Genomic DNA, 23,438 nt, shown 5'->3' with positions numbered 1-23,438 from the left:
AAATCTTTTAATATGCAAGAGAGCTACTTTTCATTTTGTTGTTTGTTTGTGATGAAACTTATTGGGCAATGATGTCCTCTTAAACTATGTTAAAAAGAAGAGTGAAGCAGGGAGCAGATTCAGGGTCCGGGTTATCCTTTGGGATCTAATTGGTCCCCACAGGTGCTACCCCCATATTCTGAACAATAATTGACTTTTTGCCTCAAGGTGGGACTAATTTTAAAATCCACTGTTAAAACTGTGTTGCAACAGGTTCCGTGTAGCATTCTTTGCTTTTTTTGATTCTCATTTCATCTTCCTCCACTAACAGTCCAGATGAAGCCACTTTACTTTTCTAATACATAAACTGTAATTTAAAAACAACAGGTAAATAATAACGATTTAATCAAATAGAGTAATAGAAAAAGAATTAAAGGAGATTATAATTACTCTGATGTCAGTAAATCCCAAACTTATAATGATGTGTCTAGTTTAAGAAACTCAGAATTCTCAGGGTGTTTTGTTGTGTTTTATGTTTAAAACTTGTTATGACAATAAAAACATAGGAGGATAAGCGTACTAATTTTAGACCAAGTCCTTAAGCATCCCCTAAATATAACATTGGTTATTGTAATGTTGTGTAAGCAAGCAATCAAAATAGTGTGACCACTAACCCTGGTCTCCCCTTTAGTGCTTCCAGAGTAAATCATTTTATGAGACCTTTCATGTATCATAACAATAAATTATTATATTCCTAACAAGACCTGAAATGCCTCGCACTTTAGCAGTTATAAACATATCTAAACACCTTATGTAACTTTTAAACTCTTCTTACTTCTCTGGGATTTAGTTAATACAATGCGTGATAAAATAATTGTTTTATGAGCTTATGTGAAGTTACAGTTGCAATAAAACAACAGCAGTTTATAACCCCGTGTTTCCAGCCAAAACAGTGCGGGAAAAGCTCTCATCGTGGGAGGTTATGATGATAGTGCAGCAAGCACCTTTGCTTCTGATATTGCCCACCGTTTTAGTCACTGAACTCCGCCCACTCAGTATTTAAACCCTCAATGTCAGCAGGCACTCAGTTTGTTACTGCAGAACTTGATCTTGACCAACACGTTTGAATTCTTTGAGGGGAAAAACTCAACACTAAATCCAGTGCCTGAGCTGTAAATACCAAAAAGGTAAGACTTGACTTCACTTGTGTAATAAGTTAATGTATTCACTTGATGGCTGTAAATTATTTGCATATTTCATTGAAGTTGCATAATGTGAAGTCTTTAGGTGCACAACTTTAATGAGTGCTAATCAGATAAAGAGGTTAAATTATAGTTTTTGGCACGTCTGTACTGAAGGTGTGTTCAAATTTTTTTCCCGATTATGTCACTTTGTTCACTCCAGTCATGAGATGCTACAGCACTATCTTTTTCTTGTACTGTGCCGGCAACAAGTTGATTGACTCTTTTCTATCACTTTCAGAAGGCTGTCCTCAAGGTTTCTTCAACAACTTCAACCTCTGTCAAGTTTGGATACCTGGACCTTGCATTGATCACTTGGGAAACAATTCATTTTCTCCCCACTTTTTTTCCCCAACTTCATTTTTTTCCCACTCTTGGGATTTAAACTTCGCTCAGTCGGTGTGGTGGCCCCCTCCTTCCCGGAGAGGGTGTAAAGAGGACGTTGGCCCGGAGATGCGGTCTTTTCTCCCGCTGACTGTGTATTGCATCAGCCTGGTTTCCCTCCACCAGCTGCTGGCTCTGCCGGCGGCGGAGCGTCCCGACACGAACAGGTAGGACACGCGCCTTTTTAAGCTCATTCTGAATAAAAATTAACTACCTGCTTCTCGCATCTGATTGGCTGAATGACATTCTTAAAAAAAGATTACGTCTAAAGAACGTGAAGCCTTATCACAGCTAATTTAAATATCCTTGCGCAACTGAGTTCTTAAAAATAGGTCTGACTTCTCGTTCAAAGTTGGTGATTAAACGCACTATTAAGCGTTTTTGTCAATGAAATGTATCTCCAAAAAGATACATACTTTGAACTACATGTTACACATGATTTAAATGACGGTATTTTAAAAATAAACCTGATGTTAGCTGTAATACCCTCTGTACTCCTTATGCTAATATGCTTTGTACGGAAGCCCTGTCTTACACATGCACATATCAAGCATAAGCCTTCCCCATTTTTGTTTTTTAGTTGATATTTGGCGTTGTTGAATTAAAATTCTTAGTGGCAAGTTTTGTAACTTCTTTTGTTAGCTTAAAACTTTTGTTAGCTTAGTTTTCTTTCAATGAGTTTGAGTATATAACATAATACACTTTAGCAACCTGCTTGATATTTTTATTTAAGTCAAAACTTGTTTTATTCAGTTATTTACAAGAGTTCAGTTGAAAAGTTGAGTCATTTTACCATGAAGCCTGAATGTGTATCAAGTCAGTGTTAGCTACAGTGTGTAAAAGAAGTGAAAGTACTGTAATGTTGTGTCGAGAAGATAGCGGATAATGTAGACTGCAAGGTCAAAGGCTGTGTCGTGATACAATAAAACACCCCTTTATCTGTCTCTGAGAAAAGCCCTTCAGCAGAGCAGGAATCGAGAGTTCCAGTGTTTCTTTTTGAACAGTTTAAAAATATAGAAAATGACTCTCTTTAACTGTCCAGTTTTTTGATATGTGAGTGTTGGTTTCGGTGAGAGGTAGAAGTTGTTGTCTCCTTTAACTTTTTGTATTAGTAGAACAGAAAGTAGGCCAAAGTTTAAACGCTTAAGAAGAGGTCATGCAGGCTTTGAAGCCGGCCGGTCTAAAGTAAATCTGAACCTTACTGTGTTTAAAAACTTAAGTATACAGTACATTGTCCGTCTGAATCTGTCATGAATCAGATTAATTGTATCACACAGTTTGTACTCTGAACAATCCAGGTGTTATTTACTCAACTTTGTGAACATTAATCTCTCCTTTCTCCTTCTTTATTCCCAAACACCAGTCACATGGGTTTCTATTTCTAGAGTTTTTGTTTTGTTTTGTTTTGTTTAATCTCTCCATGATTCTCTGTGGAAAACTATAATTTCTGAGGTGGGAAAACCAGTTTGTCCCTCGTGAACAGCCCAGCATGAAATACCTGCGTGGTCTGTTGTTAAAGGATCTTGTTAAGAGTGGCACCTGTACTTTTCCACCCCTAAAGTGTCAGAGCTTTCATTCATAAAGTACAGCATAAAACATGATTTAACAAGACAACAACAGGTCTGATTACTAACAGTCCAACACACACACACACAAACACACGTATTACAGTGACAGTTTATGGGCTGTGATGTGTAAAAAGAACCTGCTGGCGATGCAATACGTATGTGGCATTTCATTGCTGAGGAGCAGTGAGGAATGTGGATGAGTTGGTGTAAAGGCGCCCTCTTCTGGTGGAGTTTGGATTCATGGGTGCAAGACCAGCATCATTCACAGGGAAGGAGGCTGGCCCCCGTATTCAGATATGAGACCCCCGAGGGCCTATTCTGTCAGACTAAAGAGTCTGTGGGTGCTCCTCAAGCTGTGTTAAAAAGCAACTGAAAGATCTCTTCTGGTTTTGTGGAGTTTAGGTGCAACTTTGATGATGTAGCGTGCTTGTTAACATTTTTCACTCAGTCTCACAATATTTTTTTAACCATTCAGCGAAATAAAATAATTCGGACTTGCCAAATTTGAACTAGCCTGCAATAAAGAGTTAAAGATAGCCCTGCCCTACAGAAGACAGCCATTTCAAATAACTGCAGATGGCATCTCAGTTTTGAGAGGAGACATTTAAAGTAAAACATAGTGTCAAGTAAATAATCAGTCATGGGGAGAAGCTTTGAAGAATAAAAAAAGTTTCAATTGGATCAAAAAGTTTTCTCTTCTGTGTATCCAGAATTATGGACATGACATCAAATCCCATAGTAGGTCGGAGTTAATGACATCCCTGAAAAAGACTCTTAGATAAGTTTTCAACATGTACATATGTTTATAAAATGTGGATAAGATGATGTGTGAGTTGAATTTCCTCCCAATGAACATCCTCCATATTTGCATCTTATCAAACTTTGAACACCTGTTACTGGATCCAAACAAACCCAACGTCCGGTCTGGCTCCTGTATCCTCTCTGTTGCTACAGTGCTTCAGCCTCCTTCACCAAACCACCTGCCCTTCACTGTAATTAATCTCCCGCTCTGTCAGCTTTATAGACATTAGTCATTTCTGTGATAGTGTGAGGAAAACGTATGCAGCACCTGAGTGAGATTTTAAGACAAGAAAAGACTTAGTTGCAGTTTTAGATGAACTTTCAGTTACTTCACTTCAACAATAACAACAAAAAACAACAATCCAATACGTTAGCTTTAACAGGAGGTTTTGTTTTCTAAGATATTTTTGGCTTTAATTGCCTGAGTGAGAGGAACAACATGCTAAGTGCTGCAAAACAAACCCAGACCACCTCCTCTGAGAGCCTCTATACATGGGGCACATAGCTCAACTGTGTGGTCCTTCTTGTTTTTAAATCTGAACCTTATCAGGGGAGGTTAGAGATAAGCTGTCACTCACTCTGAGGCTCAGACTGATTCATTTCCTAATCATCATAATAACAGTGATGTCAAAGCAATATCAGGAGACTGAATACACAGATATATTTTCAGGTCATCAAGATATGGAATAGTTTTCATGAGCTTTAAAAAGTTTGGGTGTGACATCCCTGACATAACACTCAGCAAGCCCTAACTATTTCACTTCTACTATATGTGGCTGTTAGTGCTACTTGTTAGTGACTCAGGTGCTATTAGTGATGAGGATCAACTGCACAAAAAGGGCTCTACTTTGCTTCAAGTTAATGCATAATATTCTGTTTAACTGAGTGCAGACAGCACTGTTGCACAGCGACATTACTTACTCAGTGGTGCAGTTTATGTTGCACTCATCCCTTCTTGTGTACTTTGTGAATTAGACTGTCCTCTGGCTTGTTTGCACAGGTTTAGGCAGTGCAGAAGCTACGCAATCCTTTTGTGAATAATGCCCTCGATCTGTTGGTTTGAAGCGTCTTCGAAGGAAAAACAGATCATATCTCAGACCACAACAAGTGTAGTGTTATGCCTTTGCCTGATTATAGAACGCTTGCGTAGCCTCAGGATCTCATCTGTGCACATGAAAACACTTTCTATCACTCGCAGTGTGGCCTTTCCATTAGAGCACCTGTTGTTTGATTTGGCAGAGGTGCTTTAATGGACAGTGTGATCCCTCACTGTCTTCCCACGAGGAACACAACTGTGCTCTTGAGAAAAGGCCTTTTGGTTCTTGTTTGTGTCTGCTTTCTGCGAAACCATCTGAGCGCCCTCTTTAGATCTGACTTCTTATTGTAATAAATCCTTATAAATCTGATTAATTCAAATCATGTGCCTGATGCTGATTTCCTCCAGTAATTACAGGATTGACAAGCATGTAAAGAGACTAACTGAGGGCCTCTAGTTGGGCGATGACATTTACGACTGTATCTGATCACAGTCTATACTAATGTATTTCACTCTTATACCCCCGGGTGACATGTCCCCTTTTCCTTCACTCTCCCTCATATGGATTTCCAACATCCCCCTTAAATGTCTTGTCTGAATTTTACTAGGACAGTAAATCCTGCTCTGAACTCTTTAAAGCACAGCTTGTTCTGTTACCATCAGCATGATAATATACATGACTGGTCCACATTTGTTTTCTGTCTGAGCTCCTTTTTGTGTATCCTGATAAGGACACGACAAAATCCCACAAAGATGCTGTAAAAACGGCTGACGATTGCTTTCCAAACGTGGAGAAATTGCATGTTCCCGGTGATCACACGCAATGCATACCCTTCATTGTCCTTTTACATAACATCTTGTGGTTTTAGTTGTAAGGGAAAAATATCCAGCTTCCGCAGCCAAACAACAAGTTAAATATGGCTTTAGCATTGGAGCTGCTTTAGAGTACAGATTCCAGAAGCGGGAAGCGGCTCATTGCTGTGAGACGAAAGACGTGTAAAGCTCATTTGTGGTCAAGCTTTTGTTGCATCTTCCGGCTTGGCGTTAGTGCAGTCTGGACGAGGTTATGATGACATGACAAGTCAGTCAGGCCGTGTGTGTTAGCTGTAGATGCAAGTTTGCTCCAGCGGTTTCAAGGCCATATAAAGCCATGTTTTCCTCAAATGTTATGTTAAATCATTAACCTATGTTGTTGTATGGGTTTGAAATGCTTCCCGATGCTTTGAGCAAAATATTTACATGGTCAAAAGGCTCCATTCAGGCTGTTTTGTTGATGTTTGTTGACACACTTGGCACACGTGGTTAGCTAACCATATTCTGACATGTTTTGGCCTTACTCTTCACTCAGTCACATATACATTCACAGAGAATCACTGTTTTTATCACAGGATGATTTGAACAAAGGTAAATCATCTGAAGAGATCTCCTCTCTTATTTGGGGATATTTACCTTAGGCTGCACAGAGATGTATGTGTACTATAAACTGTGGTATAGCTTGTTCAGGGTCAATCTGAATGTTTCTGGAGGGTGAGGAGGAAAAGCAAAGTGGAGAATTCTTTTGTGGATTAATGGCTAAGACCTAAATTCCACCCTCTACATCCATAAAGAGCAGGCTCCTACTCTGCACTGAGAGCCACACCAATCTGGATTACAGTATAAAAAATGCAGTATTTACTCAGTCTGTCTGTGTGTGTACAGAAAATAGCTTGGGAGAGGGATGAATGGAAGAAAAATGGCTTAAGTGAGACAAAGACGGCATCTCATGTGTGATGAAACCTTGTGATGTTTGTTTGTCGTTGGCATGGCCATTGTTAATACTCACCTGGCACTGATGTGGTTTCAAAGCAGAAACAGTTCTTCATTGATATCCCTGTACGTCATTTACTACCTGTACTACGGGAAACCTGCTGCTGGTGTTGCTTGCAGAAAGAGAAATCATCCCCCTGAGGAGGTTATGAAAGCAGAATGGCTCACAAACAAGTAGCACCAGTGTTTAGCGCTGATAAATCACCTTTACTTTATTTTTGTCCTGCTTCCTGTTCACAACAATCTCCTCACTGTTACTCAGAGGCGGATTATAAATGAATGTGCCATTTTTACTGCTGATTAAGGCTGCCATGGTAAGCTTCAGTCTCACTGCTAAGCATGTAGTGTCCAGCAGAGTGGTGTTAGAGATGAGGCAGGCCCTCTGCAGGTTGGGGTTGGCACTCTGGTCCAGGTGCCAGGATTCAGTCAAAAGTACTCAAAGCAGTCAGATGGTAACACCAAGCTCTCCAGTCAGACAGGGACAACTTAACAGAAAAACCCCCCGCAGATCCTCAGGTGTCCACTTGAGGCCAGCTGAAAAACTCTTGATCCCTAAAAGTTTAAATCAAGGAATTTTAAACTATTTTAAGTTTTGATTCTAAAAAAGTTTAAATTGTGCCTGAGTCTCCAGTATGAAGACATCTGAGTTGACACATAAATACGTTGTAAATATTTACCAGGTAGCTAAGAGCCCACCGCAGCTCCACCTTAATACCTGTTTCTATGTTGATCAAAAGTTAGGATGAGTCAGCATTTCCTATATGGTGCACGCTGTCATTACTTTTAATACTGTACACCACGTGCTAGATACTTACAACATAAAGCAATCCAAAATACTTCACAATAAGAGTTTTTCTTGAAAATTCTAATGGCTGATTTATGCTTGACACATCCCCGGGGTCAACACGGCTTCATGCGGATGAATGACATCATTTTCGCGCGGCCCCTGTCACACAGAAAATTTTTGCACCATGCACACTCAAAAATTTCTAACTTGCCAGACTGAGACGTACAGACAAGATGGCCAAAGAGTAGTATTCGAAGTGCAGAAATACAGCAACTGTATGGCTCTTCACACTGAGATCACCGTGATAACTGAGTGGTAAATAATTCATGGCATCAAATTGCGGCCACTCTCGGCAGAGAAGAGAAATCGGTTAAAACAGCCTGGAAAAATCTCTGGGACGGATACGTCAAGTTGTAAACAAAGGCAAACTTTTTTGACTCTTGTTTAGTACTCTGGTAGACTAACATTTGAAATACACCGCCCCCCTGCAGTTTGGGAATGGACACACAGGGTGTTAAAAAGCATAAAAGCCTCATGTCTTCTCTCGCACGGATCTTGTGTGTCTGATTTCCGCGTGTCACGTTCAGGCAGAAAGCATAACACAGCCTCAAGGCTACAGGTACCCAGTTACTGTGTAAGATTGGCACAAACAACCTCATTTTGATATTATAATTGGATTCTCCCAAAGAGAGATCAGTAACTTGTCTGACTGCAACCCTAAATGGAAATACAAAGGTCATCAAATACATATGCGAATACGTATAAGAGATGTGTCTAAGCTGTAAAGCAGCCACCCACCACTAGCCAGGTCTGTAGCACCAGTTAATGCAACTGCTAAACGGTAGTGGTTTGTCTGTATTTTGATGGATTAAGCCTTGGTTTGATGTTTTTTTGAGGTTTCTTGATTTAAGACTAGTAGCTTGGTCAGATATAGAAAATTAGTTCCCTTCTATTGCCGGTTACTGCCGATTACAGACAGTTGTGGTTGGGTTCAGGGAGGTCTTGCTCTCTGCAGGGTTATGGTTGATTATAATGAGGAGGTCTTAACCAGCTGATGCTTTCCAACAACTTTAAGCCACTCCAGCTGTGATGTGTCATCCGGAGGGTTGCGATGCCATGAGACAGAAAACCAAACAAGGAAGCAAAGAGATATCAGTCTGCCCTTTTATCAAACTATAAAATCCCCATAAATCATCTCTGGTCAAGTGGAATATAAGTCCAAAGCTGCACGTTTAGAGATAAAGTAGCTTTAACATCTTTGATCTGCTGCCAGACATGGAGATTTCCACTACCGTTGAGTTTTGGGATGACTGTGCTTATAGTCAAATTAGCTTGTCTTGTGAGATCAAACGTGACTGAGGCAGAGTCCTCTCCCTGCATTATTCTTTCTACATCTGGAAGAAGAGGAGTCAGTCCAAAGATCAGTCCAGAGCCTATTCTAACAGGATATAACTGGAGCTGCCTTTGGGCATGCTGACTCAGAGCTTGGTCTTGGCTTTGCCAACGATTACAAAAGCTCTCAACATTAATCACTCCAAAACATGACATTTCAATTTGGCTGCATGCTGTTTTCGAGCTGCTTTTAAGATAACAGGGTGGATTCACTTTTATGCTAACTCTCCCTTGTGCTATCCGATTATTTTCTGGCAAATAAATCATGACGAAGAAAACCCTCCATGTTTAGGAAGCAGAATGCATGACAGTTAAGTTAAACCGTGGATGTTATAGTTAGAAATATTATACTGATAATTGTGGCATCCTTTAAAATACAGACCTTAAAAAATCTCAAATGTTTGGAACAAAAGCACATTTACTGGGTACCCTGATACTTTCTCCAGGCTGATGGAGAGGTCAAAGCACTGCTAACAGGCATAGTAAAGGCACAGCTTGACTTATGTTCCAGTTTGTTCTCTACAGAGTGTACAACTTAATCTCATTCGTTGTATAAACAAAGCTGGATTACTGACCAGGCTAAAGGGACTACTGTCCCCCATTTCAGAGCCTCTAAAGCTCAAAGGCCTGTTGTCATTTTCACATTTCTGATTTTTACATTGGATGAATTTTACAAGAATCTTATGAACTCAAATGAACTCAAAAGTCTTGTGGTTCTTAAAATGAAATCAAATTTGACAAAGCTCTAAAAACCACTTTTCCTTAAGCTTCCAGCTGTCTGGGCAACTCCACTGGCTTTAGAAAACATCTGAGTCATCTTTAGGAAATTGACTGCACAACATAGAGTTTATAGACACAGTCACTGTGTTCAAGTCTAGCTGCGATTTCCCCTTTTATGTATATCCAGAAGGCCCCTCAACAAAAAGTGTAACGGTGTGCTCTGAGGCTGTAAAAAAGTTGTCAATGGACAAAAGGTCATGTATGAAAACTTCTATTTGAGCGGGCCTTGTAAATATGGGCAGACATGTAACCTTATTAAACACCAAGATCTATTTCCAACCGGATGGATCCACATGTTTTCCCTTTTTTTGAAAAGTTGAACCACAGTGAACAAATTCCCCAAAAGTTAAACTCAAGACTATCCACCTACTTGGCTGGAAACAAGAAGTTAAAATAGTGGTCACATAAACTCACCATCTTTAAATTCATCCCTATAACAGACCATTAAAGATTCTACCCAGACACAACAGCAGCTGTTTGTTTGCAGAAAAGAAAAAAACAACTACTTGGCACAGCCGCCCTGTGACTCGTGAACTGCTCTCCTGTGCAGCCAAATCTGACTGCAGCCCAGGTGGGTGTAACTTGGTGATGTGGCACCGTGGCACAATGAGCCTGTCCTGGAACTAGTGCTGGCCTCTGTCTACGGCCAGGCGTTATGCAACTATTTATTCAGCCACTGTTGCACAGCAGGTCATTTACAGGCTACTGGACCTGCCAACAGAGAACTAGCAGCTGCAGAAGGAGAAACCAAAAGGCTTCTCATTTCACAGAGGAATCCCAAACCCACCACAGAACAGGCTTTCTGTAAAGACCGCCACTGTGATGTCTCACATACCAGCCTCTCACCATGAGTAAAGACTGAGGGTTCAAGTGAGACAACACAAGTCAGCATTTTACAAGTGGAACATGTTTTTTTAAGTAGATGCACCCTGGCTTCTGAATGTGAAAACTACTGCCAACCCTGAAGCAGTGGAAGATTTTTTCCCCAAAACTCAGAAAAGCAAACTGCAGATATATCTGTCCTGATGTATCCTTCTCAAAAATGGATTCCTAAGTTTCATTTTTATCTTATGACTCTTCTGGCTTCTGGATTCAGCAGTTTCTCTTTTGCTTCTGGTGATGATGATGGGAAAACAAACACAGAGGCGACAGTTCGGAGAAGAGTAGCAGGGTCGAGTTGTGAGAAGCAGCGGTCTTTGTCAAACAGTGAACAGATGGCAAGATGCTCGGTGCTGTGTTTGCTGAACAACTCGTACTTGCTGGTTCACCACACTGCAGAACCGGTCCCTCTCAACAGGTCATTTACTCCAGTGTGCTGAGAAATCTTCTCTCAGTCAAACGTCTGTTCACCCAAATTAAACCAGTATTTTTAACCAAACCAATAATTCCACATTGGTCCTGGTGACAAAAAGGTACCAAACATCTCACAACGATGTCTGTGGATTGATTCAGCTAGCAGCCACAAGCTAGGCCCCAATGTAACGTCCAATAGACTCTACCAAAAGTGAACCAAAAGTGAACTGGTCACTTTGTGTGATTTTATTCACACAAAAAGTGAAACATTAAGACAATTTTTCTGTCAATCTATCAAGCCGTCCATAGCACATGCTCCCTAAAATATTTGCACCTGAAATTTATTCGTACCTTGGAAGGTTAAAAAAAAAGTACCAGGTTTCTAAATGTTGGATTTTTTTTTAGCTTAAGCTATAGGTCATTTTTAGTCCAATTTACTTTCCTTCCATTTTATTTTTAGATTTGTTTGACATCCATAAACAATGTAGGGGAAGGCTTTTCCGTTAGTGGCCCACAGGCTACATTTGGCCCCAAAGCAGCTGCCAAGTGATTGGGATTCAGAACTGATGAGAAAAACATCTTTTACTAAATCTGACAAGTTTTTATAAAATTCCGCCATTATTCCAAATATTGACTGCAACACTTGTCGTAACCTAGCAACTAACCCAATGCACTGTCATTGAGCAGGTGCATCAGAAAAGTTACCGTTAGCAGTCCTACACAGGTGAAAATAGCATGACTCTTTCTTCCTCAAAATTAAAAAAATCTGCAAGGAAAATTGTCAGTTTAATCCTGCGTGGACTGGAAAGTATTTATTTATTTATTTATTTATCTATTTATGTTACGATTAAGTCCAAAAACCAAACCAATTTGTTTGCACTGCAACAAGTGCATTGCAGTGCCGAAAGATTATAATGTCCAAAGACACCACCCTGAAAAACATGCCACGTTACAGACAAACTTTCCTGACGGATTTCATGAGGGTGTTGCTAAAATTCAGAGCTTGACTGCTTCTTACAACCAGAGCTGTACTACAATAAATACAGTAAAGCAAGCTAGCATAGCTGAGGACAATCACAGCAGATTAACTAAAAAGTTCTTAGTCAGAAAACCACAAATTTAATCGAATAGCCTTGATGTAGAGGCTTAAATCATGTTTGTGTTGCCCAAGAGCTGAAACATGATATTTCTGGATTAACAGCCTTGATGCACAGCAAACATATGTACTCAGGTGCCAGTCAGTTGCAGGAACTTGGACTGTATGTGAAAAATGATAAGTTGACCGCAGCAGACTGACTATAATGTTGTGTTTTGCCATTTGCTCTCTACAGTTCGCCAATCATAATCGAAGCAGCCGTAAAATATCAATAATCTTTGGCGAATGTGAGTTAGCGTACACAATAAAACCACAGTTAAGCTATCTCAGAGTTTTGCAGTCAGTTTATTTATTTCCACACAATATTTCAATAATTCATGAGAAAATCATCTTCCTGAATGAAAAGTGTCCTTGTGACTCCCTGTCAACAGTTTGTAGCCAAAGTATTTTTAACTGAAATACCACTCCCTTAGGAGAAACAGCTTCTGAGAAAGTTTGTTGCTTTTTTAAAGGTCTGCCAACTCTTCTTTTGAAAAGTGAAAATCTAAAGACAGCCAGGAGTCAGTAACAGTTTCACTCTTTAGTTTGTTCTGAATCAGCATGAAACAATACTTGTTAAATCCTGCAGAAATAATGGAGACAGATTTTGACCAGAGGTGAAATAATCAAGATTATCTGACTCCATGGGTTTGTTTTATTTCTTAACTAAGACTTGATTGTTTTCTTATTGAGACATTGCTGGCTGGCCTAAATTCTCACCGGTCACTGCTAGAGCACAGCTGAGTATTAACTGCAGCATGGAGCAGATTTTGATTAGCAATGTGGAAAGCCAAACAGATCATGTTTTCTCTGACAGGGTGTAAATGGTCTTTAAGGAGTGAAAGCTTGGTGTACATGTAGAGGGCTGGCTGCTCAGAGTCTTGCAGTGTTCACACAAAAGGTAGAAATGATTTCATTTATGAAAGCTGCTTTGTGCAGTTAATCCTATTGTCAGTGCACTTCCATCATTAGTTGCTATAGGGACAATGCTGGAAGGTGCACAGATGCCTAAAGGTTGTTTTATTACTGGAGCTCATAAACAGCCAAAGGACAGTTTTCACCAAGTTTCTCTTTCATTTTTAGGTTGGACCTCATCGAAAAGCTCTTCGACCAGAGAGAGGATCAAACCCTGGCACCAGGAAGCCAGACTCCCTCCGTCGTTCCTTCCCAAGCTCCCAACAAATCCCCGAAATGGTGGCCCGGTTTCCCTTCCCAGAAACCAGCTTCAGGAGCAAGAGCAGCCTCACCAAACCTGGCATGGGCAAGACCTGCTGAGTCCTCACAGACCGAGCATAGGGCGCTCAGGGCTCGTCGCCATGCCCATTCGGGATCACGACATGGTCACCACCACGCTCATCATCCCCAGTTAATGAGAGTGGGATGCGTCCTGGGAACCTGTCAAGTGCAGAATCTGAGCCATCGGCTTTATCAGCTCATTGGTCAAAGCGGCAGAGAAGACTCATCCCCTATTAACCCCAGGAGCCCCCATAGTTATGGATGAGTTCTTACAACATGAGACACCCAGAGCAAGTCTGTCTTTATCTTCATTTATTTATCTCTTAATGTATTACTGCTAGTCTTGACATTAGCTTTTGATGTAGTTCATTTGTTTATCTGTTTTAAAGTGAAAGTTTTATTCTTCATAAATATTCCCCTTTGGCTTTTGTGCTGATTGGTGGATTGAAAGACTGCTGTTCACAATCCTGGCTGACCAAATCTTCTTTAAAGTCTTAGTCTTGAAGATTCAAGACTATGGTTGACTGAATCTACCCTAATACCCCAAATTTAGCTTTTTCTTTGTGCAACTCTTTGGCACACTTAAACTCTTGAAGATTCAATCAAGAGAATGGACGATTTCTCTATCCGACCTGGGAACTTTTGTCTATTGAAGAAAGTCTAGTTGGTCCTTTTGGTTCCCTCCCTGCCTCTGAAGTCCCAAAGAAGCTGATTGGCCTTGATTTGACATTTAATCCTGTTAAAATGAGACTGAAGGCTTGTCCTCAAAACCACCCAACAGCATGGCCCTGTCTGCCCACTGACCTCCACATTGGTGGTTTTCCCATGGCTCATTGATCAAACACTTAAGCCCCTAATGTGGATTTCAACCTGTCAAAACCAGTGTATCCCCAAAGACCTGGGAAATCTGGTAAATGACCCAATGAACCCCTTTACCTCTGCTCGCTGTGCCCCCTCTGGCACTCCCAGGTCATTCCCAACAAGACATTCAAGTTTAACATGAACACTGACATCCTTTGAGTATCCCATAACGTTGGGTTTGAGTGGGAATTTGTCACTGAGCAGGACTTGGTGTTCCAAGACCACATTTTACAATCAAAACCAACCAAAGGACTTTGGCTACACCCAAGTTTAAACAGAAACAGACCTTCACCTTCAGTGTTGTATTATCTTGGCCAACCAAAAAGGTGTTAAAGAAAAATTGGGAGCCATGGATCAGGGTTCCATCACTTCACACCTAAAGTGTGAAATATATCCCTTTCATGTGATTTATTAAACCCTCTTGCAAATTAGGACTTTGGGTTGACAGCAGTTTGATAAGCCTGACCTGATCACTACAGTCACCAGGGAATTAAACAAGCAAAGAAGCCAACTCTGGATTAAAAATGGACTGATAGAAAAGTCCCTTAATGATTTTCCAATTGTTCAGTAACTTGTGTTGAATGTCACTTTGGAAAAAAAGCATCTGCTAAATGAAACTGTGGAACATGACACATAGAAACCCTAAGTGGAAAGATCCCAAGTTGAACAAAAACATCACATTGGACAAACTGTTTATTCCTATAACCCAGTGCATCTTTCAAAGCTTCATAACAAAGGGATGTTGGAAAGCATTATCCCTAAGTCTTCATCAAATTGGACGTCATAGCAAGGCTCTTAATGCGGGCAAATCCACCTTCAACAAACCCAGTCATTGAATAAAGCACATTTGCTTTGAGATTTAATGGATGAGAGGAATGTTTATGAAGAATGAAAAAATGTTTTTGGAGAGAGAAAAACAGACAACACACGGAAGGTTATGCAGTTTTATTGGCAGCAAAAGGCAGTCTTTTTGTTCGCATGTAGTTAGTAAACTGGGTTTAAATGAGTCTCGAGCTGGACGCTGAAATCTCTGCTGTTACATTGTGGGTTTCTAATGAGAAACTCTAGCAACCAAAATGTTAGGTGTGAGTGCGCCCGTTTTCAAATATGTATACAGAATGGCTTAGCACCATCAAAAATACATGCCCTCACATTTCCTTGTTTCTATGTTTGTGTGACTCTGAAATGGTGGGCGGATTATAGGCCCAGAATAACTGAGGTCAAGTTCTGCAAAGCAAGCGTGCCAGTACTTGATGGGCCTTAAACTCTCCAAAAACTGCATCCATCTCCATAAAACTTACATTTTTGTTGAGATATTACTTGCATACTTCTGAACTTCTGTTCTAAGACATTTCTATGTGGTGGCCTTGACTTAACATGCACAGAGTGGTTGAGTATTTCATTTGCAGGCCAAAGTGTTGGCCCACTTTCTGAATTTTCTATGTTCAGCTTTGATTGTTCAATCTCAAGTCTTTTAGCCTTTTGCTATTGCAGGAAATTTCACAGAGCATTAGTTTAAACTCACCAAATACCTGGCGATACTTGACAAATCAAATGACTTTACAACATGTGATCTACGTCTTACAATAATGTTTTCTTTTATATCTTAATCTTTCTGTTTCTGGTATGACTTTGTGTCTTTTTCTTTTTCTCTTTTACATCAATAGCTTCCTTTTACTTTTAGTCTCTTAGTCACGATCCTGACTCTCTTGTGCCTTTAAGCATGGGGGGCCTGGAGGTCACAGGGTTATATTCTTCCGTCTTAAATCTAATCTGTTCAAAGGCTTGCTGAGGTGAAACATGCCATTCTCTCTGCTGTAATGGAGCTAATCAATGTCTCGTGACAGATCATTAAAAGACTTTTGAAACGCTCTAAAACCCTGGTGAATCTCTCTACTTTTTAAAATGTGCCAGTCCTGTGTTTGAGCTGCTGTACGAAGTCTATCAGGAGACTTATCTCCTGTGTTGAACCTGTGCTGTGGACCATTGTGCTCCCTGTCTTCGCAGTACAATTTAGTGGCGTCAGAAGTTGCGTCACGCAAAGTTGTGCGAGCATGACCGCTAATACCTCCCAATAGAAATATCTGGAGCCTTCATGCAACTTGCAAAGAGGAACGAGTACAGATAGAGTTAGCAGGTGAAATGTTTCTGTAAGTTTGAGACACATGCAGGTTTCATGATCTCCTTTAGGGTCACAGGAAAGCACTTTAATGCAAAAATTTGTGTCTAGAGTTTCTTCATTCCACTCATTGTGATGAACTTGTGAAAATCTGAAGAGGCTTCTCTTGTAAATGTTGCATTTGAGATTAAATGTGTTTGTAGATGTCAGTGCACTCCATGTGGATGCACCTCGGAAAAATATTTATAGCATCAACTATTTAAAGAAAGTTATGTATTTAAGTTATCTTTGTATGTTCATATCTGTATGTCACCAAAGACTATTTATCTCTCCTTTAACGTGACCTTAGTTAAAGTGTTACTGTTTAACAATGTCCTTCACCCTGTTGAATAAAGAACTATACTGTAGCATGACGGAGTATGGAGTGTGATTTAAGCATGGCTGTGTGGGCATTTTAAATGGAAGCTTGTTACACACACATTGTACAGATGCAAGAGGAAGAAAATCAATAAAGAAAGCACACTTCTGAAAATGTTTTAAAACACAATAACGGAACACAGAATACTGAATTTGTGAAGTTATTCTTGATGCAGTTTGGACACACTCAGGGTTTCCTATGCACCAAAGCAGGGGCTAAGCCCATTCAAAATGTCACTTGAACACTTTAACACACTTATGACATGTTTAAAGCCAAGTAACTGAGTACGTGAGGTTGGTTAACTCGACAGCACAACAAAGAGATAGTTGTATTTCCCATGATTCCTCTGGTAATTTAGGAACAGACAGTAACAGACTAATTTGCAGATCACATCAGTTTGAATTAAATAATCAACAAAAGTGGAAAAAGTAACAGAAACATCTATATAGCTTAAACACAATGGAAAATATAATTTAGACTTAAAAAAGAATCAAAATAATTCATTGGTTAAATGGCTTCAAACATGCATCATCTGTGTAATATTATTTCAAGCTATCCTATTCAATATCATTAATACAAACATTTCTAGTGCTTTTGACTTTTTTTCTACCCTCAAATTTCTTTCATAATGTTAGAAAATGATAAGTAAAGTAGTCATTATGTTACTGTTTTTTTATGTTACTGTCATAAAATAAATGTTTTAATAAAGAGAATCCACACTTACTTCTTTTAGATTTTACCCATTGTTAATAATAATAATAATAATAATAATAATAATAATAATAATAATAATAATAAATATTATTATTTTTATTATTACTATTGTAAACTGTAAAAGTGTTTATCCTTTATTTATTTACTGAAGTGTTTTTTTTTACTCTTAAGTATAGACAAACACCTTGGCTAACATTCAAACATTTTGAAAGGTAAATGCAGTAAAAGTACAACCTTTGTTTTTGTACCCAGGCATCCCTCAATGACATAAGGACCACATGATTGAATAACACGAGGCTCCATAACCGGCCTCCTCTGTGGCGCTGTGTCCTTGACCAAAGTGTTCTGACCCAATAATCCCAGAGGAAGTCAATCATTAAAGTCTGTGCATCACAAAACCAACAAGTGATGGTGGAAAATGTGAATGAAAGATTGAGAAATCAGAGCAGGACGTGTGTGTCTCATGACTGACGAGAGTTAATGAGTGACAGAGGGGGGTTTGGTCGATGGAAGGAAAACTATTGGTTCATTTCACAGCAGACAGCAGAAGGAGGGGGCAAGAGGAAGGCAATGGTATAGGAAGAGATATATCATGCAAACTTTTATGTATGGTGTGGGATAACATCTAGATCATAACTTATTGGGAAAAGTCATGTACATTAGGCCGGTTGATCAACCCTCAGTTATGTGTTTGAAATCCAAACACTGTCTTCATCCTCTGACAATTCAGCTAAAAAAGCAAATACTGCAGCAGCTCTTTTTGGAAATTTAGTTACAAAATGTTTGACAACATCATCACAAATCAAAACTGATCTGGATGTTCTTCCAGGAGTTCACTGAAGCTACAGACCAGCAACAAATCTGAGGAGCTAAGCCATGAAAACTGTTGATATTGTAGTATCATCTAAAACACTCCTCATGCAGATTGGTCACTTGGTTTCTCTGCTCAGTGGTCAGTTGTTGTAACTGCAAGTAAATTTTTTCTGACTCCAAGATAACCACCAGGCAATAACATCTAAGTTTAGTATTATTCTATGGTTTTTGAAACCATTTTTGAAATGTCTTGCGAGGCATAAAGATAAAAACAAATTCACTGAATTACCAAAAAAAAAAAAAAAAAAAAGATTTCTTAATGAAAAAAAAAGTCAGGTATTTGAAAAAAACAAAAAACAAAAAAACAATCTAGCCCTTAGAGGAATAAAAACACCTGAGAAAAAAAAAAACCCTGACACAGGTTTTCATAATTTGTGCATCAGAGGGTTAAAATGAATGCTCCTTACATTCAGTCTGATACGCAGCGTTTGGGAATGCTGAGAATCTGGCCTTGATTTAAAATGGTCAGTTATGGGTTTGGTTTTCAAACCATGAGGTTTTTTTTATGACGGCAAACCTCCAAATCCAGAGTCAAACAGCCACCAATCTTTGGACAAGGATTCACGAGTAAAAACCTTCATTTTAAAAATGCTTCATGGTTGGAATACAGATGCAGAAGCTCAACTTCTGTAAAGGAAACATAATACTCAATGGTCCACTGCACGGGTTCAACACAGGAGATGAGTTTCCCAATAAACTTCATACAGCAGGGTTGGAACATCTTAAAAAGTAGAGATTCATCAGTGTGAAATAACTTTTTTTTTTTTTTTAAATACAATTAAATAGTTGTGACATCATATAACTCAAAGGTGTCTTTCATAACTGAAAAGCTGTTAACACTTGAAATAATACAAATATCTCAAAAGTCAGATGTATCAGCTAAATTTGTTCATCTATTTACCCCTAAAAACTAAGTAATTTGCAACAATTGTTATTCTACAAGCAAAATAATAAAATGATATGAGCCAGGACGCTTGTTATAAGGCAACTTTCAACAATTTTTAGTTTAAATGTTTTATTCTGATACATCGAACACTAGCCCTACAGCAAGTTAAGCTCAGGTTCCATTCTTAGGATTGTTTCACTATCTTATGAAACACTTCACAGTTTATTTATCAACCTCCACTTCCAATCTGAGCACTCCCTCATTGTCCGACCAAAATCTACCCACGTGAGTTATTTTGTGCCTGTAAGACAAAACCTTTTGTATGTTCGTCAGCGTCACGGTCATATGCGGTGATTGTAACCTTTCCTTTTTCCTCCCTCACCCAGGAGGCAGCTGTTGACATTACATTTTTAGTCTGAACCATAAGATTTTCCTGAACATCACTGGCCAACTTGGTGCCTAGGTCTAACAGAAATAGTCCCAGCTTGGATTTATTTAGGCTCTGAAACTGCTCACGATGTTTGGATAGGGTTTGTGGCTTTGGTTTGATTACAGTCCAGCAGGGGATCTGTAAGTGAAAGTGGAAATGCTAAAAATGTGACATTACCATCACCAAAAAGATCCACCTTTGACTTTTGGTCATGTACAAACTCAAATTTCTCCTCTCCTGAGATTTAAGTCTTGTGTTGGGTTGAATTGTTCTCCCAATGTCACCTCCAGTGCTCAGGATTTGTGGTCATGTTTACAACATCACGAAATGATCTGCATAGCTTTAGTATCAGAAACATGAACTCAACTTGTCACTGGAATACGTAAGAGATGAACACAAAAATAAAAGTTTTTCTTCATGCACAGATTCAGTTTATTGCATTTTTCCAATAGTTTAAAAGCCACCATGAAACCATGTTGGTCATCTTGTGTATGGATTGTGTGACACATAAGCCCTGTTTCCACCAAGTGGTTCAGTTTGGTTCGTCTCGGCATGCCACGTATTTTACGGGGCTTCCACTGAATAATCCTGTGATAGATCCCCAAATAACTGAGACGAGACGTCCGACTTTTTGGGACCCTTCTGTAGGGGTGCCAAACTGATCTGATCTCTGAAGGTGGAGCTACAACACTGCAGTCCATTGATTGGTCGAAAGGATCATCACTTTTCATGCGACAGTGGCTGCATTTCTCTTGGCCGAACACCACCTTCTCTGAAACAAAGCTCGATTGCGCTTTGTAACAAAGAGCCACATTGAAATCACAAAGATGAATTGCTAGATGTCTCTCAAAGTTGCTCTTTGTTTACCGTGCTGCGGTTTCCTTCTTTACTGGATTTATTAGCAGGGTACACTGTGTCATGCTGCTATGGCGTCACGCTATTATATAACTGATGCAACCATCAGAATCCAACTTCGACACCTCCTTGGCTGTGGAAACGCAAACAGGACCAAGCTTAACCAAGCCAACCGGTACCAAACCAGACTAATGTAAACCCATTGGCTTGGTGGAAACGGGGCTATAGATGAATAAACAATGAACCATGAAAACTTCCCCATTTATATTCTCTTTAGTCTTCTCCAGGAGCCTCCTCTCTCCTCAATCCTCTTCCCTTCCAGATGCTTTCAACGAATGAGTGAGTAAGGGTTTGATAACAGATTTTGCATGAAAAATCCAAAATCTGGCAAGAACAACCTTAAAACCTGTGGAAAATATGCATTTCATGAGACTTTTGGGGCAAGCCTCAAGTGGACAGTCAAGGTACTGCAGTTCTGTTTCAGCCTACTGGTCATCATCTGCAACCTATATCCAAAAGTGTCCTGTAGATGTTCTACTTGATCAGCAGAAGATTTCTCTCCTTGCATTCATAGTTCAGGCCTCTAGTTGACTCTCATAACCATGGAGTAACATTTAATGACAGGTTAAACCCTTCACTGAATTTCTAGACCAGCTAAAATAACTGACATCCTTCACGTGGTTACAGAGCAGCAGGAAGGTCATCTTGAGAATCACAGCACATTGTGCTGTCTGTAGACTGAAAACCACTAACTCATGCGTTGGTCAGGTCCGTGACAGGAGATAGATGACTTATTGTAGTGAAGTTGAGCGAAGTGGAAACTCACAAGACTTAAGCTGTGGTTCATGGAACCTTATAGGGAAAAGGGAAACACCCAACAGCATTTTACACGCGGTGGATCTGCAACAATCTGTGGAGCTGTAAAATGTTCCACAGCTTTTTGTGGAATGTAATCTTGCAGATAATGGGCGACGTAAATCAGAGATCTGACACCAACAGGGGGAAGAAGAGTAAGGGGTACATTCAGCTTCTCCTTCAGAACTAACAGAAACATTTTCAACATTTTAAACACAGTACCAGGCACTTTAGACTCTTTTACCTGTTCAGATCCCAGTTTTATTAGAGGTAATGTAAAACCACCATTATGAACCAACAGCATCCATTTGCCTTAATCAATTACTCTTGTTTCATTAAAGCTCTTATGTAAGTGCTGGTATAGCCTAGCTGTTACAACTGCCTCTCTGTGGTTGCTAACTCCGTCCAGTCTTTGGTGTAAGGTTGGTGGCAAATACAAGCAAATTAGGGGATAACTGGTGCTGCAAGTAAAGGAGGAATTTACCATGAAATGGAAAGAATTACCATGAAAAGCCCTTTACCACTTTATTTCTCAGAGGCTTTATCCCAGAGCTCAGATGACTCAAGGGAAACCAGATGATCTCAGCCTGTTTTTATAGATTTCTTCCACTGCGTCAAAGAGGACCTATCTCTTCACCCATCAGCCCTGAACAAGTCTTTTTCTTAATGGAGAGGACGACACACTCTGCCAGAGGGAGGCAACAAACCAAACACTGTCCAGTCCCATCAACAGACACGAAACAGACCCGTCCTCACCTCACGCACCTGTCCACAGGGCCTCTGTATACACACTGACCCCCTTTCCCCTGTCATAACATTTACATTCCAACACACAACACGAATCAGAAACAACTTTTATGTAACTAAGTCACACCCACACCCTATCGCTAAAACATACACACTCACATGAGCACACCTATACAGTATGTACATTTGACACAGCTGGTGTGAAGCTATTCTTATTGGTACGACTCACAAGACATGAAACTGCTGATTGCTTTGTCAGGTGCACGCAGCATGCTCTGTGGTAAACATAGACACAGCCTCAGCAACATGACACATTGAGTTCTGGAAAGGTGTTATCAAGATGACGGTCACCATGTTGGATTTCCTAACTGATCTCACAGCAGACTGCAGTTTTTTCATTTTCCGTTCTATCTCTTCATTGATAGATTTTTTGCATTGTGACATTGGCGAGATAAAGAATAACTATGTCTGGCACCTTAGTCTTCAGCAGAGCATGAAGAACAATGTGTTTGTCTCCTACAACAGCTGGCTAGCTCAGATAAAAGACTCGGCACAGTCAACAGTGAGCTGGTTTAACTTTGAAAATGTCAGAAATGATCTGATTGGGGACAAAATGTAGCCCATTAGTCAGTTAGAGCTTGAAACTTTGTAAAATATCATCAGCTTAGATAATCAGAACATTGAACACAGTGGTTATCTGTCAGCTGACAGCAGTTACGCTTAAGCAGATGGTAATAAATTGAAAACTAAAAACTGTTGGCTTGTTTTTCCCCAGCTTTGAGTTACTCATGCTATCATTAAGTGAATTGGAGGGTTGAAAATAAAAAAGCAAGCTTGAGGTTGGGAGTCAAACCAGTAAATGCTGCAATAAGAATCATAAGAATTAACATAAGTGGCTGTTTTATGCTAAGACTCTTAATTTTTTTTTTCTTGGTCCCTGAAAGTTTGTAATAGATTTTTTTGTTAAATAATTATAAACCACACAATATGTTCTGATCTCTCAAGCCTGAAACTATCCTCTGTGCAGCGAGAAACTGTCTTTCATTTAATCGCTCACAGGCGTAACAAAACGACAGCAGCACTTGGAGATCGATGTCACCATAGGCCAAACAAAAATTTTGCATTTATGTAACTCATTCCCGGCTGTCCTGTGAGAAATGCAGCCAATCACACATCAACACTAGAGTAACAACAAAGTCTTAGTCTTGGCTTAGTCTTTGCGTCATGAAGCAGCCAGCGCTC

The 23,438-nt window shown here is 39.7% G+C and overlaps 1 protein-coding gene across 2 annotated transcripts; it reads left to right on the top strand.

Moving 5' to 3' along the window:
- Positions 1-1,081: 1,081 nt before the first annotated feature.
- adm2a (adrenomedullin 2a) lies at positions 1,082-17,006 on the top strand. 2 transcript variants are annotated; one of them, XM_074698330.1, is made up of 3 exons: positions 1,082-1,166; positions 1,462-1,771; positions 13,286-17,006. In XM_074698330.1, exons 2-3 carry the CDS (start codon positions 1,674-1,676, stop codon positions 13,701-13,703), a joined length of 516 nt encoding a protein of 171 aa, XP_074554431.1. In that variant the 5' UTR covers positions 1,082-1,166; positions 1,462-1,673; the 3' UTR covers positions 13,704-17,006. The 2 variants fall into 2 exon arrangements, with proteins under 2 accessions (XP_074554431.1, XP_074554433.1); XM_074698332.1 differs by having other exon boundaries at positions 1,089-1,166; positions 1,465-1,771.
- The last annotated feature ends 6,432 nt before the right edge of the window (positions 17,007-23,438 follow it).

The sequence above is a fragment of the Halichoeres trimaculatus genome, unplaced genomic scaffold (assembly GCF_033239565.1).
Source record: "Halichoeres trimaculatus isolate MK-OKI-2021-1 unplaced genomic scaffold, fHalTri1.1 fHalTri1_scaffold_21, whole genome shotgun sequence".
Classification (NCBI taxonomy): Eukaryota; Metazoa; Chordata; class Actinopteri; order Labriformes; family Labridae; genus Halichoeres; species Halichoeres trimaculatus.
The sequence above is the reverse complement of the archived record's forward strand: the minus strand, read 5'-3'. Positions and strand labels throughout refer to the sequence as shown.

Bases quoted from the DNA above. Each gene is read 5' to 3' on its own strand.
- adm2a (XM_074698330.1), top strand. From the start codon at position 1,674: ATGCGGTCTTTTCTCCCGCTGACTGTGTATTGCATCAGCCTGGTTTCC. The intron at 1,772-13,285 runs GTAGGACACGCG...TTTCATTTTTAG, and splicing joins GAGCGTCCCGACACGAACAG to GTTGGACCTCATCGAAAAGC.